Below are 19,581 nucleotides of genomic sequence, written 5' to 3'. Positions count from 1 at the left end.
TCTGTCTCTCGCTCTCTGTCTCTGTCTCTCTCTGTCTTTCCCGCTCTCTCTCGCTCTCTGTCTCTGCCTTTGTCTCTTTATCTGTCACTGTCTCTGTCTTTAAAGGTCTTTGTCTCTCTCTGTCTCTGCCTTTGTCTCTTTCTCTCTCTGTCTCTGTCTCTAACGGTCTCTCTCTCTCTCTCTCTCTCTCTTTCTCTCTCTCTCTCTCTGTCTCTCACACACATACACAGAGTGAACCAACATATCACTAAATATATTTTTCAGATAAGCTGACTTTCTTTAAATAGCAAGACTTTTTTGAGGGGAACTTTTTTTTTTTTTTGCCAGTCCTGGGGCTTGAACTCAGGGTTGGGCACTGTTCCTGAGCTTCTTTTGCTCAAGGCTGGCACTCTACCTCTTGAGCTACAGGGCCACTCACTTCTGGTCTTTTCTGTGGATGTGGTACTGAGGAATTGAACCCAGGGTTTCATGTGTGCTAGGCAGGTGTTTTACCAAGCCAGATTTCCAGCCCTTGAGGGGGAACTTTGAAATTTACATTTTAGTGTCTAATCTGAGGGTGTGTGTGTGTGTGTGTGTGTGTGTGTGTGTGTGTGTGTGTGTGTGTGTGTGTGTGTGTGTGTGTGTGTGTGTGTGTGTGTGTGTGTGTGTGTGTGTGTGTGTGTGTGTGTGTGTGTGTGTGTGACTGTTAGGCTCATTAGCAGCAACCCTGGATGAGGCCTTCTTTTTTTTTCTTTTTGTGCTGGTTATGGGGCTTAAACTCAGGGCCTTGTGCTCTCTCTCTCTCTCTCTCTCTCTCTCTCTCTCTCTCTCTCTCTCTCTCTCTCTTTCTCTCTCTCTCTGTCACTTGGCTGTTTCGCTTAAGGCTACCACTTGAGACATACCCCTACTTCTGGCTTTTTGCTGGTTAATTGGACATAGGAGGTGAGGATTTCTCTGCCTGGACTATCTTCAATCCATGATTTTTAGATCTCAGTTTTCTGAGTAGGTAGAATTACAAGCGTGAGCCATTTGTACCTGGCTCTGAGAGATTCTTACTGACAAAAGCCAGTGGTTCAAGTGGCAAAGTTAGCTGTGCTTGAAACAGCTGAGTGACAGCTTAATGCCTTGAAAAACATGAAATTAATGGGTTTCATTGTAACAGCTTTGTGCATGCATATACTGCAGATTGATCATATTTATTCCCATCTCCCTCTCTTACCCCTCCCCCCATTCCCATCCCCTTTCTCTTCCCCAATAGTTGCCACTCCACTTGAGAGTGAACATGAATATCTCCCATAAACTTTGTGTCGGTCCTGGGTCTTGAACCGGGCCTGGCCACTGCCCCTCAGCTCTTCAGCTAAGGCTAGTGCTCTACTGCTTGAGCCACAGCGCCACTTCTGGTTTTTTGGAGATAAGAGTCTCATGGACTTTCTTGCCTGGGCTGGCTTTGAATTGTCATCCTCAGATCTCAGCCTCCTGAGTAGCTAGGATTACAGGCCTGAGCCACAGGTGCCCAGCTTTTTTTTTTTTTTTTTTGGACAGGGTTTCATTGTGTTGTAAAGGCTGATCTTCAACTCTTCAGCTTAAGCTGTCCTTCTGCATTAGTCTCTCAACTAGCTTGGATTACAGGTACAGCACAGTGCTTGGCTGGTGTGTGTGTGTGTGTGTGTGTGTGTGTGTGTGTGTGTGTGTGTGTGTGTGTGTGTGTGTGTGTGTGTGTGTGTGTGTGTGTGTGTGTGTGTGTGTGTGTGTGTGTGTGTGTCCATGTATTAATGTAGTAGGAGGATACTTTGGAGGGGACTGTGCATGCACAAACATTCTACCACTAAACAAGGCCCCCAGCTCCACCACTTTATTTTGACTGGAACGTGAAATGAATGAATGTTAAATATCATAGTTTTGCTCTTAATTGGCAACATTTAATACTCATGATCAAGAAAGTTCAAAGAAGCCTGCTTATATTCGCAATAGAGGCCACTGTGTTTCCATGGTTTTCTTGGAGAAAAATAGTATATTTGAAGGAGTTCCTGAAGAACACACATTCTAACATTTATAGTTGTCAGTGATTCTTCTCAGTTTTTCTCAAATAATTATAAAAGCACAAATCACCCAAACCATATGCAATGTTTGAAGTTTTGGGTTTCATTATAAAAATCTACCTTTTTTCTGTCTACTACATACCAGTTTATCAGTTTATTAAGCATGCTTTAATTTACTTGCCAGTTGAATTATTTAGATATATCCTCATACAACTTTGAGTGCTGTTGAAGCTTCTGGGAAATTCATGGTGTTTCCCCTGTGGAATCACATAGCTCTGGTATTTAATATTTAAGTGATCCTCTTTTCTAGCTATCTCTGCCAGATGGCAAACCACACCAACACCAAATAACACAGACTAAACTGTTGATTACATCTCACCCTTTCGAGAATTAGGAATCGGCTAGATCTCAGCTGAGCAATTCTGCTCCTTGTCGTGTCTTCTGATGTCACTGGGTGGTATTGAACTGGTATTGACTAATCAGGAGACTCCAAAATGGCTGGCCAGGAGCTAGCTCATGGAGAGCTGCAGGTGGGGGCTCCCAGACGTGGCCTCCTTCACTGTCAGTCTTTGGGTTGACAGATTTCTTGGTGACTCAGGGATTTCAGACACAGTGTAACCAAGCAACTCACTATTTAACAGGAAGGAAATTAGATTCTACCTGTCACTGGAAGAAATAAGGAGAATTGAGGCTATCTCTGTAAACTAGCACATCTATTTTGAGAAACAGTTCTCAATAGTTTCAAATGTGCCCTAGAATTACATCATATCTGTATATTGATTTATGTACAGATCACCTTTTTCTAGGCCTCATGTTGTTTTGCTGTGATTTGAGTTGTGTGTTGGATCTGTGGCTTTGAGCCACTGTGCAGTGATTGCTGTATGGCAGTCCACTGGGAAAATCCTCTGTGTTCTTGGTACCTTATTGTTCTTATTGTTTTTTCACAATTCTTAAATAAGATCTTACAGAAACTTTGATATATACATATATAAATATATATATATCATATATATATATAATGTCTCATTTCTGCCTTTACTGTGAGAAACTCTTATAAAATCTCACATACTTGTTGTTTTATGGGTTTGGTTAGGTTGATATTTGGCCTATATAAGGCAGCAGGGTGAAAACAAATAAACTAATTGTAAGTGGATCTTCAACATGGAAAAACAAAATGACAATATATGATGCTAGCGTCTGAGTCCAGTCCACTAAAGGGGGAGGGCTCCCGGGGCGGTCTGTGTTAGTCCCAGTTTCCTCTGCTACCACACTGGGTAGTGACTGGGCAATACTGCAGTCTCTAATAATCCAGTTCTCACATGAAAAGGGGAACAGTGATCACATCACAGACTGAGTCTTGAATAGTTGCTGCCAATAAATATGAGCATATTGTCTGCATCTTGGAAAATTCTTCAAATGTTAACTGTAATAATCACCTTGAACTGTTTTGGTTGGTTCTGAGGTTCAATCCGTGGGCCTTGAACACGCTAAACAAGTGCTGTTCCACAGTCACATGTACAGCCTTTCAAACTTTTATTTAAAGTTTTATTGTTTAAGCCAGGCACCAATGGTTCATGCCTGTAAACAGAGTTAGTCTGGAGACTGAGATCTGAGGATGATGATTTGAAGCTAGCTTGGGCAGAAAACTCTGCAAACAATCTCTCTCTCGCTCGTTCGCTTGATCGCTCACTCGCTTTAACATTTATTTTTTGTCAGTCCTGGGGTTTGAATTTTGGACCTGGACACTGTCCCCTCAGCTCTTCAGCCACTGGAGCCACAGCGCTACTTCTGGTTTTCTGGTAGTTAATTAGAAATAAGAGTCTCACAGACTTTCCTGACCGGAATGGCTTTGAACCTCAATCCTCAGATCTCAGCCTCTTGAGTAGCTAGGATTATAGGCATGAGCCACTGGCGCCCAGCTTCTTTTTGCTCAAGGCTAGCACTCTGCCACTTGAGCCACTGCACCATTTTTGGCTTTTTCTGTGTATGTGATACTGAGGAATCGAACCCAGGGTTTCATGCATGCTAGGCAAACACTCTACCATTAAGCCACATTCCCAGCCCAGTTTGCAGACTCTTATCTCCAGTTAATCACCAAAAAAGCCAGAACAGGAGCAGTGATTCAAGTGGTAGAGGGTTAACCTTGAGCAAAACAGCAAAGGGACAGTGCCCAGGTTCTGAGTTCAAGCCCCAGTACCTGTACACATACATAAAGTTTTATTGTCAGCATTGATTGTCTTTATAATTTGCGTTCTTAATTGGAACAGATAATTTTTACCATAAACTGTTTTTTTTTTTTTGTTTTTGTTTTTATTTTTTTTGTCAGCCATGGGTCTTGAACTCTGGGCCTGCCACAATGCCACTTCCTTGGAACAGACAAATTTTATAAGATAAGATAATAAATTTTATTTTTACCCATGGAACATAATATGGTATATTTATATTAGTTAGTACCCAGTCAGTTGTGAGAAAACCTTTTCTGGGAGGAAACTTGAATTACAGGAAAAAAAGATCATCTATGTTCACAAAAGAAAAAGAATCAATTTTATCTTCTTTTTTTTTTTTTTTTGATCATGGGACTTGAAACCTGGGCTTGGGCGCTGTCCCTCAGCTCTTCAGCTCAAGGCAAGCGCTCTACCACTTGAGCCACAGCGCCACTTCCGGTTTTCTGGTGGTTTACTGGAGATAAGAGTCTCATGGAGGGGCTGGGAAGGTAGCTCAGTGGTAGAGTGCTTGCCTTGCATGCATGAGGCCCTGGGTTCGATTCCTCAGCACCAAATAAGCAAAAAGAAAAAAGCCGGAAGTGGCGCTGTGGCTCAAGTGGTAAAGCGCTAGCCTTGAGCTGAAGAGCTGAGGGACAGCGCCCAGGCCCAGAGTTCAGGCCCCACGACTGGATCCCCCACCCCCCCCCCCCAAAAAAAGAGTCTCATGGAGTTTCCTGCCTGGGCTGGCTTTGAACTGCGATCTTCAGCTCTCAGCCTCCTGAGTAGCTAGGATTACAGGCATGAGCACCAATGCCTGGTTTCAACTGATTCTTATAATATTTTGAAAATGTCATGTTAAATTCAGGGAGAGTAAATCTATGGAGAAAATTTACATGACTGCTTCCATTTCTCAATACACATACATAGGGACAATTGAAAAGGGAAAAGCTGCTTAGAAAGAGACAAATGGGTGGGGACAAAAGAAAAAATAAGAAGAGGAAAAATGAGAAAATCCAGAAAATTAGAAATGAAATAATTCAATAAACTGAGTGACTTAAATCTATGAAAATATATGACCTATTAGAACTATATGTTTAAGCTGGGTGCTGGTGGCTCACACCTGTAAACCTAGCTACTCAGGAGGCTGAGATCTGAATATTGCGGTTCAAAGCCAGCCCAGGCAGGAAAGTCTGTCAGACTCTTTTCTCCAATAAACCATCAGAAAACTGGAAGTGGTGCTGTGGCTCAAGTGGTAGAGCGCTAGCTTTGAGCTGAAGAGCTGAGGGACAGCGCCCAGGCCCAGAGTTCAGGTCCCACCACTGACCAAAGAAAAACAAACAAAAAACTACGTGTTTAGAACCAGGTTAACTTCAATGTTGGGTCTTGGACACTATGAGCACATGAGAGGTGAGATGTTTTGGGGATTTTCCAGGTTCTCAGATCTCTCAAAATGCTTGCTGCTTAGCTACTAATTCCATAAGTATAAGATGCTCACTTGAATAGGTGGTGATAGCCTCATCTCAGATCTTCACCATCTGCAGAGCTTCCAGATCCTTGCCAGGAGCCTTCTGAGAGCTCCCTTCACATCCTTATTCCTCAGAGTGTAGATGAAGGGATTCAGGGTGGGGGTGATTATGGAATAGAAGAGAGAGATAAACTTGCCCTGCTCCTGGGAGTATCTGGAGGGAGGCTGCAGGTACATGTAGATGGCAGGTAGGTAGAAGAGAGAGACCACCACCAGGTGGGAAGAACAAGTCCCAACGGCCTTGTGCCTTCCCGTGGAGGACTGGATCCTGAGCACAGCTCGGGCAATGACGCCATAGGAGAGAAGGATGAGAGCTAGGGGGACAAGCACAAAGAAGCCCACCAGCACCGCTAGTGTCGTATCATTCACGGTCGTGTCAGCACAGGACAACTTGATCATGGCTGGCACCTCACAAAAGAAGTTGTTTAGCACCTGCCGCCCACAGAAGGGCAATTGTACAGTCAGAACCACTTGAACAAGAGAGTTGCCAAAGCCACTGAGCCAGGCCACAGCCACCAGCTGCTGGCAGAGAGAGCGGTGCATGATGATGGCATACCGGAGGGGCTCGCAGATGGCCACGTAGCGATCCAGGGCCATGGCGGCCAAGACAATGCATTCCGTGCACCCCAGCCAGTGGAAAATCGCATACTGCACTGTGCAGCCTCCGTAGCTGATGGTCTTCTCGGAGCTGCCCATGTTGAACAGCATCTGGGGTACCGTGGTGGTGGTATAGCAGAGGTCCAGGAAGGACAGGTGGCTGAGGAAGATGTACATGGGGCTGTGGAGTTGGGGATCCAGGCGGGACACCAGCATGATGGAAATGTTTCCCAACATTGCCAGAACGTAGGACACCAGGAGGACCACAAAGAGAGGCAGCTCCAGCCATGGTCGGTCAGAAACACCCAGAAGGATGAAGTCTGTCAGGGGACCCCCCGCGGTGCTGTGGTTGTCACTTCTCATGCCGAGGCATCTTCTGGTAGCGGTTAGGAGGCTCAAGCAAATAACTCGTGAGATAAATAGTGAAGCCTTTTTCTGGCGCCAGTGTCTTCCCTGTCTTCTTTCCAACCCTGTCTCACCTTCCCGACCTCTGTGAAGACACTGGGATGTGGAGCAGTCAGAAGCAAATCAGAACAGCAGCATGCAGTTCTTAGGTTTTCCTTTCTCTCTGATCTTAACTAAACCATGTAGTCTCTCAGAACTTCACTTTCTGCATCTGTTAAAATGAGGAAAACAAATCTGACTTCAGTGTCAGAATCTTGAAGATGGTTAAAGTCTTCATGTGATCCATACTACATGAGTAACAATTTTATTTTATTTTATTTTATTGGATCTGGTCGTGGGGCCTGAACTCTGGGCCTGGGCGCTGTCCCTCAGCTCTTCAGCTCAAGGCTAGTGCTCTACCACTTGAGCCACAGGACTAATTCCAGCTTTTTTCTTTTTTCTTATGTGGTGCTGAGTAATCGAACCCAGGGCCTCATGCATGCAAGGCAAGCACTCTACCACTGAGCCACCTTCCCAGCCCCAAGTAACAATTTTAAATAGTATTTCAACCTTGGCTTAATCCTGACCCCACCCCTGATGACCTTCTTTTTTTTTTTTTTTTTGTCGGTCGTGGGGCTTGAACTCTGGGCCTGGGCGTTGTCCCTCAGCTCTTCAGCTCAAGGTGAGCGCTCTACCACTTGAGCCACAGCGCCACTTCCGGTTTTCTGGTGGTTTATTGGAGATAGGAGTCTCACGGTCTTTCTTGCCCGGGCTGGCTTTGAACCGTGATCCTCAGATCTCAGCCTCCTGAGTAGCTAGGATTACAGGCGTGAGCCACCAGCGCCCGGCCCTGATGACCTTCTTTGATAAGGTCCTGGAGCATAAATTTCTTTTTTTGGTGCAGGTCCTGGGGTGCTGTCCCTCAACTTTTTCACTGAGAGCTGGCATTCTACCATTTGAGCCATACCTCTGCTTATGGCTTTTTGGTAGGTAATTGGAGGAAAGAGTCTCACAGACTTTCCTGCCTAGGCTGGGTTCAAATCTCAACCTCATGCATAGGTAAGATTACAGGCATGAGCCACCAGTGCCTGGTTTATAATTTTGTTTGTGTGTGTGTACTCCCTTTCTTCCCTTCTTCCTTCGTTCCTTCGTTCGTTCGTTCGTTCCTTCCTTCCTTCCCTTGTACCTTCTTTGTTTTCTTCTTTGTATTATTATTTTTATTATCTTATATTACTTATATATGGGGAATTTCATTGTTACATTTCTACACACATTTCCACTATAATCCAATCTCACGGTATCATTCTCTTTGTCCCCATCCCTCTTCCCTAAACAATTCCAGCAGGTTTTAATGTTCCATTTTCACAGTTGTACAAAATCTATTTTGACAGTATTCAACTTCCTTTATCTTCCTCGTTAGCTCAATGTTTTCCTACATTACCCATACACTAGTGGAATTTATTTTTCTTTCCTTGCTTACCCCTTTTTAATCACTGCTATCACTGAGTTTCTTTATGTGCTCCTTTCATATATATTTGAAATTTGTTACATGGTTACTCACCTCTTTCTATTTTTCTTTCCCTTCCCCTTCTCCTCTCAGTTTCATTTATGCTTTGTGTTTATCCATATAAATAATTATGTATATATTCCATATATATATATATATATATATATATATATATTCCATCTCATTAGAATGGATGCCATGAGGAAAACGACATCAAATGCTCATGAAGATGCAGAGAAACAGGAAACTTCATACACTTTTGTGTATCCAGTTTGGAAATCTTTAGAGGTTTTTCTTTTTTTTTTTTTTTTTTTTTTTTTAATTTTTATTTTTATTTTTTTTTTTAATTTTTTTTTATTGTAGAGATACTATACAGAGGGTTACAGCTACATGAGTGAGGTAATGAGTACACTTCCACTTCCTCTTTAGAGGTTTTTCAAAAGACTAAAAGTAGATCTTTCTTATGAACCTGTCATACCACTATTAAACATATATCCAAGGGAATGTAAATCTGTATACTAGAAAGACACCTGTGTTCATAATAAGCAATGTAATCAGCTGAGGCACCCAAAACAGATGAATGGATAAGCAAGATTGTATGTGTGTACATACATATATATATATATATATATATATATATATAATGTGCATATGTGTATATTATGAATTATTACACAACCATAAAGAAAAATGAAATTGTTTCATTTGCAGCAAAATGGATGCATTTGGAGAACATCATATTGAGTGAGACAAGCCAAGTCTAAAAAACAAAATGTTGTATGTTTTCACTCATATGTGAAAGCTAGGCCTAAAAGACATAGCTATTTATAAAGCATAGAATTTTGAACAAAGGAAGAAAACTCTTGCACAGTGTGGAAACTAACTCTAGAGGTTTAATAAAAAAATAAGATGGCCTTAGAAATTAGTCTAGTGCTAACAGTTGTCTCACGCTGAAGTGACATTTAGATTTCAGGTAGACTTTTTGCCAAGCAGCTGATCTCTTAGTGATAGAAAACAAGTGAATGTAACGTGTGGATACTGTCACTATCAAGACACCATAGCATTGCCTTCTGCTGGTTTGTGGCTTTGCTACAGAGCCCCTTTAGCTTCCAGCCTTCTACCTCAAGCCCTGCCCGTTCTAATGGGAGTACTGTGCTCTTTGATAAACCTGAAAATAAATCCTACATGCAAGTAATTTATGGAGCTTCCCTCCCACCCCCCAAATTGTTGACTTGGTGCTTTATCCACAGATTATAAGGCTTACAGAGATCTATTTCACTTAGAGGTTACAAAAAGCAGATTTTCATGAGTTGCTATCTTAAAGAACTCAGTTTAATGATTAAATGAAAGTGCCCCCTTTTCCTTCGGTAGTGTGAAGTACATACTGTTTGCTGTAATGTTCCCAATATTCTTGTGAATATTTCCCTCACTGTTATATCAAGAGTACTTAAGGAGATTAGCTTTACAAATTGAATTTTGTCCGTAGGTATTCAGGATTTGTTTCAACACATGCAAGCTACAAAGTGAGGCGTAGCACTTTTAGAAATTCCTTAATTTATTTTTGTGGTGGCCCTGGGGCTTGAACTCAGGGCCATGTGCTGTCCCTTAACTTTTATTTTTCAAGCCTGGTGTTCTGTCACTTGAGCCACAGCTCCATTTCTGGCTTTTTGTGGTTAATTGGAGAAAAGAGTCTTATGGACTTTCCTGCTCGGGCGGGCTGGCTTTGAACCACAATCCTCAGATCTCAACCTCATGGGCAGCTAGGATTACAGGCGTGAGCCACCGGCTTAAAGCCTACGTTTTATTACTTGGATTAGGGCCCAGGTCTGGGCTTATCCGCCTTCATGATGGTGAGATTGTGGTCCCCATGGGTGTCCTAGGTGGACAGAATGAGGTGGGTCTCTGGGCTGACTGGTTGTTGCTGACTCTGCAGTCTCTCAGGTGCCAATTTCAGCTCCTTGCCTCGAGGGCCTAACTTAGAGGGTCTTTGCTTTGTTTTTATTAATATTCATACTCATATTGATGGAGTTCAGTGCAATTCTCACACATGTATTGATAAAATCTATCACTGCTTTTCCACCTCCCCCCCACCACATCCTTCCCAATCTTTAATCTCACTGTACTTTCTGGTGGACCTTTTTTAGTTTCCTCATATGAAGAGAACAGGCAGTTATTTCTTGTGTGTATGTATGTTTGTGTGTGTGTTTGTATGTAATATTTCACTTTCCAAAGTTCTCTAGTTCTACCCATTTTGCCTCAGATTAAAAGACTTCATTTTTCTTTATGCCTGGCAAATACTTTATTATGTGTCTATTTACTTTATCCATTCATCCATGGGTGGATATCTTGGCTTATTTCACATTTTAGGTATAGTGTAGCAATAAATATTGGCATATATATATCTTGTTTACTTGTTTAATTTTTTAAGATATATATCCAGGAATATGATAGCTGGACCCTAGGCTAGTTTGGATCCTAGGCTAGGTCTATTTTTAGTTTTGTAATTAACTTCTATTCTGTCTATAATGGCTGTACAAATTTGCATGACCATGAACAGTGAGCTGAATGCTGGATCAGGTAAGGAAGGATTGCTTGCAGTGAACGTTAACTGGTGGCTCATACCTGTAATCTTAGTCACTCAGGAGACTAAGACCTGAAGAGCATCATTCAAAGACAGACTGGGCAGAAAAATCTGTGAGACTCTTACTTTCATTAACCAGCAAAACACTCAAGTGGTAGTAGTGGTGGAATGCTAGCTTGAGCAAAACAGCCAAGAAAGCTCATGAGGCCTTGAGATGACACACACGCACACACACACACACACACACACACACACACACACACACACACACACACACACACACACACACACACACACACACACACACACACACACACACACACACACACACAACGTCTCTGTCCACCCATGACCACCAGGCCTTGCAGCTGACACCCTGTGTGCAGTTATTTCTCTTGGTGCCTTGTTCAAGGCTATGTCCCTGCTGGGTTACTTGGCCTCCCCCTGCTTTCCCCACTACCCAGGTGGAGGCATTTTCCAGGAGGCAGGCTCCTTCCCAGGGCAAACATGGTAATCTCCATGCCTACCACTCTGGCTCTTTAATGATGTCCTTCCAGACGTTATTGCCAGCTGCCATCTCAGCAGGGCGTGCCAAACCCTCTCATGACGTGAATCGTCATGCACTGGATTCCAAGTTTGACCATGTTCTCCACTACGCACAGCTCTCTCAAGTCACTCTGACTCAAAGTAGTCAGATTGTTTCTAATAATGATGTATTTTTCATCCGCTCATACTCCTAGGCTACTGGTTCCGTCAGTGCAAGGCAGGCACGTACTGCCTGCATCTTCCTTCTGTTCTGTGTAGGGATGCCTATCTCAACCTCTTAGAGCTTTCTGGAATTCAACATGCTTGCCTACAGGTTTATAGGTTGGTTCTAACTGCCACATACAAGGGAGACCATGCAACCTTTGTCTGTCTGGGACTTACTTCACTTAATAAGCATGCCACCTACTCTACAACATGAGAAACAGAATCTAATTTACAGTACTACATTGAATTTTGGAAAGCAGCCCATGAGAGGATTCAGCTGAAAGGGTTTTATTGCTTTATTGGAAATTTTCTACATATCTTTATCTTTTCTCTGAAATTCTACTTAAGATTCTTGTCATCTAAGAAACCAGAAGGCCCTGGGCACCTGCCAAAGCCATACCTAGCGCACACCACAAGAGACTCAATCCTAGGGAGGAGGCCTGGGGAAGCCAGCGTTTTCCTTAACTGATGCCAGAGGTGCGTCCTCATCCTAGCAGCAGTGGGAAGTACAGGATGTACTTGCAGCCCTAATTCAATAGCATGCTCTTTATTAGACAGAGGTTCTGAATAAAATAAATCAAAACATTAGCTGACAGAATGAGAGATTCTAACAGTGAAATCTCAGCTCTTGTCTTCAATACTTGTCTGCTAAAATAAAACAAAAGCTTTTTAAAAAAATCTGTCCTGGGGCTTGAACTCAGGATCTAAGCATTGAACCTCAGTTTTTGTGCTCAAGGCTAGTGCTCTACCACTTGAACCACAGCTTTACTTCCTGCATTAAAAAAGTCATTTGGAGTTTAGAGTCTCACAGACATTTCTGCTTGGGCTGGCTGAAAAAGCTTTTCACTACAACTTTGGCTTCTACATATAGTATTATTTGTGCAAAATAAATAGTCAAAGACTTCATGCAAGTCCCACTACTCCATATGAATTTTGTCCAGAGACAAGGATATCCATAGAGGATGTACTCTGATGGGCCCCTGGCTTCTACAGAGAACTCAGCTGAGAGATGAAGCTGCCTAAGGTGTGTCTGCTAGGAAGACGCACTCATTACACTTGTTGGTGCTCTGATCACTAGGACTTTGCCCTTACCTGACCTTGGCAGGTGTAGAGAACTCTTTCTAGAAGTTGAGTTGAATTTCCTTGCTGCAGTCATGCTGGGAAGATACAGGGCTTTCTGGGGTTTCCTGGGGCCCCGGGTCTGCAGATTTTCTCTAGCTTGTGCTGTAGACACTTGGAGATGGTGGAGCAGGTGAACACACTTATAGCGTGGATTGACTTCTGAGAAACACAACAAGCCATTCAGTGATCTGCTTCCTGCTCATTTCAAATTGTCCTCATGTTAAAGTTGACCTTATCAGCTGCACTGTTTCTAGGAGAGTTCTGCTCTTTTTCCCCAGACACTGAAAGTAAAAGCTTGTTCTCCACTGGCTGAGATGTTATCCCTGATGTTTTATTTAATTATTGTCTAAGGGGTTGCCTGATAATTGAGGCACTGTGTGAGCTTGAAGGACTTATAATTAATGAGTAGATCCTAGAAGACCAGAAGACCAGAGGAAATGGAGACACTAAAGTGCATCAGACTTTTTATTTTTAATTTTTTAAGGCTGGGAGCTGCACAGTTACCTCAGAGTGGCGTTTCTGTGTGTGGGTTAGGCAGTGCTTGAGGCCTGAACTGACTTCCAGCACCCAAGTAGATCACTGCAAAATTTGTAAGCCTCTGGGCCAACCACCTAGCTTTTCTGAGCCTCACTTTCATCATCTGGAAAATATAAGAAGAATTACTATATATTTGTGTGCACCAGTGCTGGGATTTGAACTCAGAGCCTTTCACTCTTGCTTAGCTTTATTTTTCTTTTATCTTTTTCTCTCCCCACCCCCCACAAACTGACCCTTTAAGCTCATGCCTGTAACCCTAGCTACTCAGGAGGCTGAGTCGTGAGGAATCACAGTTCTAAGTCAGGCCAGGCTTTTCCTGTGACTCATGTCCAATTAACTATGCCACCCAAAAATTCCAGAAGTGAAGCTCAGGGTCAGCTCCAAGGGCCTGAGTTCACGTGAGCACGCGTGTGCACACACACATATACACACAAAGCTGGCACTCTCACTTGAACTACAGATCTAATTCCAGCTTTTTTCTAGTTAATTGTAGATAAGAATCTTACAAACCTCTCTGCCCTTGCTGGCTCTGACCTGTGATCCATGTCAGCCTCCTGAGCTAGAATATCAGATGTGAGCCACCAGTGCCTGCCCTCCAAATTTGGCACTGGGGAGCAATGGGCTGGTGTTTGTAAAGCACTCAGAATGTTGGCAGGTACAGAGAATACCACGGTCAGCTGCCCGTTCCATTGGTTACATAGAAAGGGTAAAAATGTTATGGGCAGAGACCAGGCATAAAGAAGTGCAAATCCTTATTCCTGGGTGATCATTCCTGTGAATAAAGCCAGTGATAAAATCATCACGAGTAGAAGCATTTCAGATTCTTCTTTCCTCTCTAGGTTTGACTTGATCACTTCCTGCCGCTGGCTGTAGAGGCGAGGGAAGTCATGATGATGCAGGGGATGGGGCTCCATCTCATTTTCCTGCAGTTTTGTTTTTAAACTGGGCCTGGGCGCTATCCCTCAGCTCTTCAGCTCATGGCGAGTGCTCTACCACTTGAGCCACAGTGCCATTTCCAGTTTTCTGGTGGTTTATTGGAGATAAGAGTCTCACAGACATTCCTGCCTGGGCTGCCTTTGAACTGTGATCCTTAGGTCTCAGCCTCCTGAGTAGCTAGGATTATAGGTGTGTGAAGCTCCATTTTCTTAAGGAAAGATTTTTTTCACCTGTGATTTGAACTCAGAGCTTTGCATTTGCCTGGCTAGCTGGTGCTTCACCACTTGAGCCATGCCTCTAGCCATGTGTTTGGAGATGGAGTCTTGCAGACGTTTCTTGCTTGGGCTGGCTTTGAACTGCAACCCTCAGATCTCAGCCTCCTGAGCAGCTCAGATTACAGGTGTGAGCCCCCAGAATCAGGCTCACCTGGAAGTTTCATTTTTTGTAATGTCCTGTTGCTGCAGTGTTCATGAACTAATAGCAGAGATGAAGGGTTAGAGACTGAGAGGCGCTATCCAGGTGCTGAAAGAGCTGCTAGGTTTATCTCTAGGCTCACCACCATTCCTCCAGAGCATTCTACTCTCAACTTTAAAATCATACATATAATAGTGTACTTTTTATCATTATTTATGTGGTACTTTATTATTCTTTTGAAAAACTTTATTGTGTTGTAAAGATGCTGTACAGAGGGGTAAGGTAATGAGTACATTTCTTGTCCATCATTGTTATCCCCTCCTTTTTTCCTGCTATCCCTTCCCTCCCCCACCTCCTCCCAAATAGTGTACTTTTTATTATTTTATTATTTTTATTTTTTTGTTGGTTGTGGGGCTTGAACTCTGGGCTTGAGTGTTGTCCTTGAGCTCTTCAGTTCAAGGCGAGTGCTCTACCACTTGAGCCACAGCAGCACTTCCAGTTTTCTGGTGGTTAATTGCAGATGAGTCTCATGGACTTTCCTCCCTGGGCTGGCTTTGAACTGCGATCCTCAGATCTCAGTCTCCTGAGTAGCTAGGATTATAGGTGTGAGCCACCAGCGCCCGACTACTTTTTTATTTTTATTTTTATCATATTGGTGTTTGAACTCAGAACTTCATAATCCCTGAGCAGGCACTAGTCCTTTGGGTTATCTTTGAGACAGAGCCTTGAGCTTTTTGCCCTTGCTGGTCTTAGGCTATGTTTTACTGTGTGTCCTGGCAGCATCCCAGGGTAAGGTCAAGTATGGTATGTACTAAAGCTGCTGCCCCTGCCATTTTGTTCTCAATTAGTTCCAGTCTGCGAGGGTCCTGTCCAATGAGCTGCTGCCCCTCAGAGATATGCCCCTATTGGACTGAGAAGGTAGCTGAGTGGTAGAGTACTTGCCTAGCATGCTTGAAGCCCTGGGTTCGATCCCTCAGTACCGCATAAACAGACCAAGCTGGAAGTAGCACTGTGGCTCTAGTGGTAGAGTGCTAGCCTTGAGCAAAAGAAGCTCAGGGACAGCGCCCAGGCTCTGAGTTCAAGCCCCAGAACTGGCAGAAAAAGAGATATGCCCCTATGCCACTGATGGTATTCCCTCTGATCACACCCATTCATGGTCCACTGGGACCCGAGGGCAGGTACCTGGGTGAGAAGAGGTTTGTAACAGTGGCCAACAGTGCTCACCACTGTGGCTCACTGAGGCATTGGGCACAGGCATCTTGGGTGTGGGTGTGTTATGGAAATATTCAGCAGCCCTTTCCCTTACTCTAGTGGAGCTTGGCAGGAAGTTACTCACCTTCCGTGAACTTTGACACCAGTCTCTTCTCTAGTTTTCTCTCATGTGTCCACTTCAGTGTGGAGCAAACTTCTTGGTAGAAAACCTTTGGAGGCCTTGTCAATTCAGGTAGGGATCTGTTTATCTAGGGACTCTGTTCCTCTCTCTCCCTCTATCTTTTTTTGTTTTTGAATCACCCTCCCATTTTTTTATGGCTTCCCATCCATTCCATGAACATATTTCTCCTATGTCATATGGAAGTCAGTTTTACTTTTTATACCTCTTTCAGGAGGGGTTCTTAAATGAATTGCAACCTAATGTGTCTTTTCAGTATAGTGAGATAAAGGATTTTTGGGTTTTTGGATGGCAGCAGGTTTGATGGGGTTTTGCCAGTTTTTGCCTGGGACTGGCCTGGATCTAGGAAACTACTGATATCCGCCTTCTGAATAGGTGGGATTTCAGGCATGGTTCTCCAATGTGCACTTCTTGTAGATACTTTTTTTTTTAAGCACACTGATAAGTGGAATGTGATCATCACTATCATCTGTCTAGAATGCTTTCATCTTTAGGATTCAAAGTAGGCCTACAAACTATAAAATCTCAGGTTCCCTTCTCCATTGTTTTCTTGTCATTACTGTATATATTTCATAGTAATAGATTTTTATTTGTGGGGCTGGGAAGGTGGCTCAGTGGTAGAGCGCTTGTCTTGCATGCATGAGGCCCTGGGTTCGATTCCTCAGCACCACATAAGCAAAAAGAAAAAAGCCGGATGTGGCGCTGTGGCTCAAGTGGTAGAGTGCTAGCCTTGAGCTGAAAAGCTGAGGGACAGCGCCCAGGCCCAGAGTTCAAGCCCCACGACCGGACCCAAAAAAAAAAATAAATAAAAATAGATTTTTATTTGTGATTTTAATATATTTCACCTAATTAATACCATCAAATTTCATCCATGCCATGGAATTGGTCAGAATTTCCAATATATTTATATTTACATTATTTATATTTAATCTTTAAGTAGTTGTAGAAAGGGGTTTCAATTTACCATCTATTCTTTGTGTGTGTGTGTGTGTGTGTGTGTGTGTGTGTGTGTGTGTGTGTGTGTGTGTTGGTGTGTTGGTTGTGGGGTTTGAACTCTGGGTCTGGGTGCTGTCCCTCAGCTCTTCAGCTTGAGTGCTCTACCACTTGAGCTACAGTGCCACTTCCAGTTTTTTGGTGGTTAATTGGAGATAAGAGTCTCATGGGCTTTCCTGCCCAGGCTGGCTTTGAACTGTGATCCTCAGATCTCAGCCTCCTGAGTAGCTAGGATTATAGGCATGAGCCACCGGTGCTTGGTTCATCTACTCTTAATTTTTATCTTTTGAGGATGGACCTTGCTGTCCTGGAACTTGAGATCCCCTGCCTCTGGCTTTTTTTTTTTTAATTTTATTTTTTTGTCTGTCATGGGCCTGAACTCTGGGCCTGGGCACTGTCTCTCAGCTCTTCAACTCAAGGCTAGCACTCTACCACTTGAGCCACAGCGCCACTTCTGGCTTTATCTGCTGATGTGGTGCTGAGGAATCAAACCCAGGGCCTCATGAATGCAAGGCAAGCACTCTACCACTGAGCCACCTTCCCATTCTGGCCTCTGACTTTTGAGTGCCTGGATTTTCTGAGTGGTTTACACGTCCAGCTTGTATTTCCCACCTTTTAAAAGCTGATTAACATTGTGTACTATTTGTATATCTCAAATATATGTATCAAAACATCACATAGTTTCTCATAAAGTACAAACATTTTTAGGTACTAACTATACAATATAAATAAATAAGAAAAATGAACAGTAGTTTAGTATGCATGTCTAGAGGAAGGACAGGTGCTCTTAGACTTAGAAAAGGTGAGGAGATCATGTGTTTGTCCCACTGTGATCAGAAGCAGGAAGACAATCAGCAAATGTCTGATAACTGGAAAACAGTCTAAGAACAATCCTGGCTCCTGCAAAATGAGCTCATGCTTTTCTGGAGACACATGGCCTGCTTTACGGGAAGGTTAGATGGGCTCCTGCTACCATGCTAGAAGCTGAGCTTGATGAGATTTACCACAACCTCTGGTCTAGGCTTCCTTGTTGAAGTCAGAGCCTTTAATCAGGTTCCAGAGTTCCAAGAATTCTACCAAACACGATGCTGACAGTGCAACTGTGGGCTATGTGGGAAGTGATGTCCTAGAGCTTCTTGTTCTGCCAGCTTCCTAGAATCCTCATCTGATCATAAGTTCCTGTCGTGCCATTTTGGGCCTTTCTTCATTTTTTGTTTTGTTTTTTTTTTTTTTTTTTTTGTCTGTCGTGGGGCTTGAACTCTGGGCCTGGGCGCTGTCCCTCAGTTCTTCAGCTCAAGGTGCGCGCTCTACTGCTTGAGCCACAGCACCACTTCTGGTTTTCTAGTGGTTTATTGGAGATAAGAGTCTCACAGACTTTCCTTGCCCGGGCTGGCTTTGAACCGTGATCCTTCCTGAGTAGCTAGGATTATAGGCGTGAGCCACCGGCGCCCGGCTATACTTATTTTTTTCTGAAATGACTTGTCTGTATGGTCATGAATATGACATGACAAACATTATCTTCTTGTTTGCTTTTATACTATATGTAATCTCAACTTATGCCTAAACAGCTTAATAAGTTCTATTTTTCCTTTTTTCCTTTGGATTTTTGTTGGTCCATTTTACTTTTTTTCTTGGCACTGATATCTAGGCATATGTATGTATTCTATGTCCTAATCTTTCTTTTTTCTTCCAGTCCCCAGCAATCTCTGGGTTTCAGAGTTGTTCCTGAGCTCTGTGCTCAAGGCTAGCACACTATCTATCACTTGAGCCACAGCACCACTTCTAGCCTTTTGGTGGTTATCTGAAAATAAGACTCTCACAGGCTTTCCTGCCCAGGCTGGATTTGAACTGTGACCTTCAGAAACCAGTCTCTTGACAGGTGTGATTCACCAGCGCATGGCAGTCCTGATCATTATTTAGACCTGAAAAATATTGGGCTGATATTTAAGAAAACAATCTCCTCAATGCCTTTATTGTTTTGGGGGAAGCTTTGTTTTCACATTTTACATTAAGCTCACTCTTTCAGTAAGCAAAAAGGTAAAAAAAATTCTAGAGGAGGCAGGAATTCACATGTGCTCCTGCCTTACCTGGCCTCCCACTCTTTTACCTAGATGTTTTAGAAGAAAGCAGTGCGGAGAGTTAAAGAGTCAGCGATGGCAATGTTCAATTCCAAGTCCAAGATATCTCTTTTCAGAAGGCCTGGATTGAATGGTAGAGCAGCAGTTCTAAGAATGATCTAGGCAGGAGAGAGAATTTGTAGGCACTGAGAGGCCTCTTCAGTTCTGTTATTTGGATCCTCTAAGACCTGAGCAACAAGTGGGTAATTCAGGGACTAGGTTTGTGGATAGAATTCTAGAGGGACTTTTGCTTCTTCTAATTTGTTATTTTTGAGTCTTTTCTCCCTGGAGGAATTTGTTTGTGCCAGTTGTATGGATGAATCTGAAACAATGAAATTGTTGCTGGGTGCTGGAGGCTCATCATGCTTGTAAAGAGTAGCGCAAGCTAGTAAGGAGGCTGAAATATGAGAATTGCAGTTCTAAGCCAGCCAAGATAGAAATATCTGTGAGCCTCATCTCCAATTAATTATTTAAAAGCTTGAAGTGGAGGTAAGATTCAAGTGGTA

General features: G+C 43.2%; 2 protein-coding genes across 8 annotated transcripts in view; one reads left to right on the top strand and one right to left on the bottom strand.

Moving 5' to 3' along the window:
- LOC138825131 (NACHT, LRR and PYD domains-containing protein 3-like) overlaps positions 1-19,581 on the top strand; it is an 88,488-nt gene that overhangs the window by 44,128 nt on the left and 24,779 nt on the right. The gene's annotated exons all lie outside the window — the stretch shown is intronic.
- On the bottom strand, positions 5,748-6,722 carry LOC138825130 (olfactory receptor 2B11-like). The gene has a single exon (XM_070019542.1). It carries the CDS (start codon positions 6,705-6,707, stop codon positions 5,751-5,753), a length of 957 nt encoding a protein of 318 aa, XP_069875643.1. The 5' UTR covers positions 6,708-6,722; the 3' UTR covers positions 5,748-5,750.

The sequence above is a fragment of the Dipodomys merriami genome, unplaced genomic scaffold (assembly GCF_024711535.1).
Source record: "Dipodomys merriami isolate MVZ:Mamm:240054 unplaced genomic scaffold, mDipMer1.0.p SCAF_1349, whole genome shotgun sequence".
NCBI lineage: Eukaryota > Metazoa > Chordata > Mammalia > Rodentia > Heteromyidae > Dipodomys > Dipodomys merriami.
The sequence above is the reverse complement of the archived record's forward strand: the minus strand, read 5'-3'. Positions and strand labels throughout refer to the sequence as shown.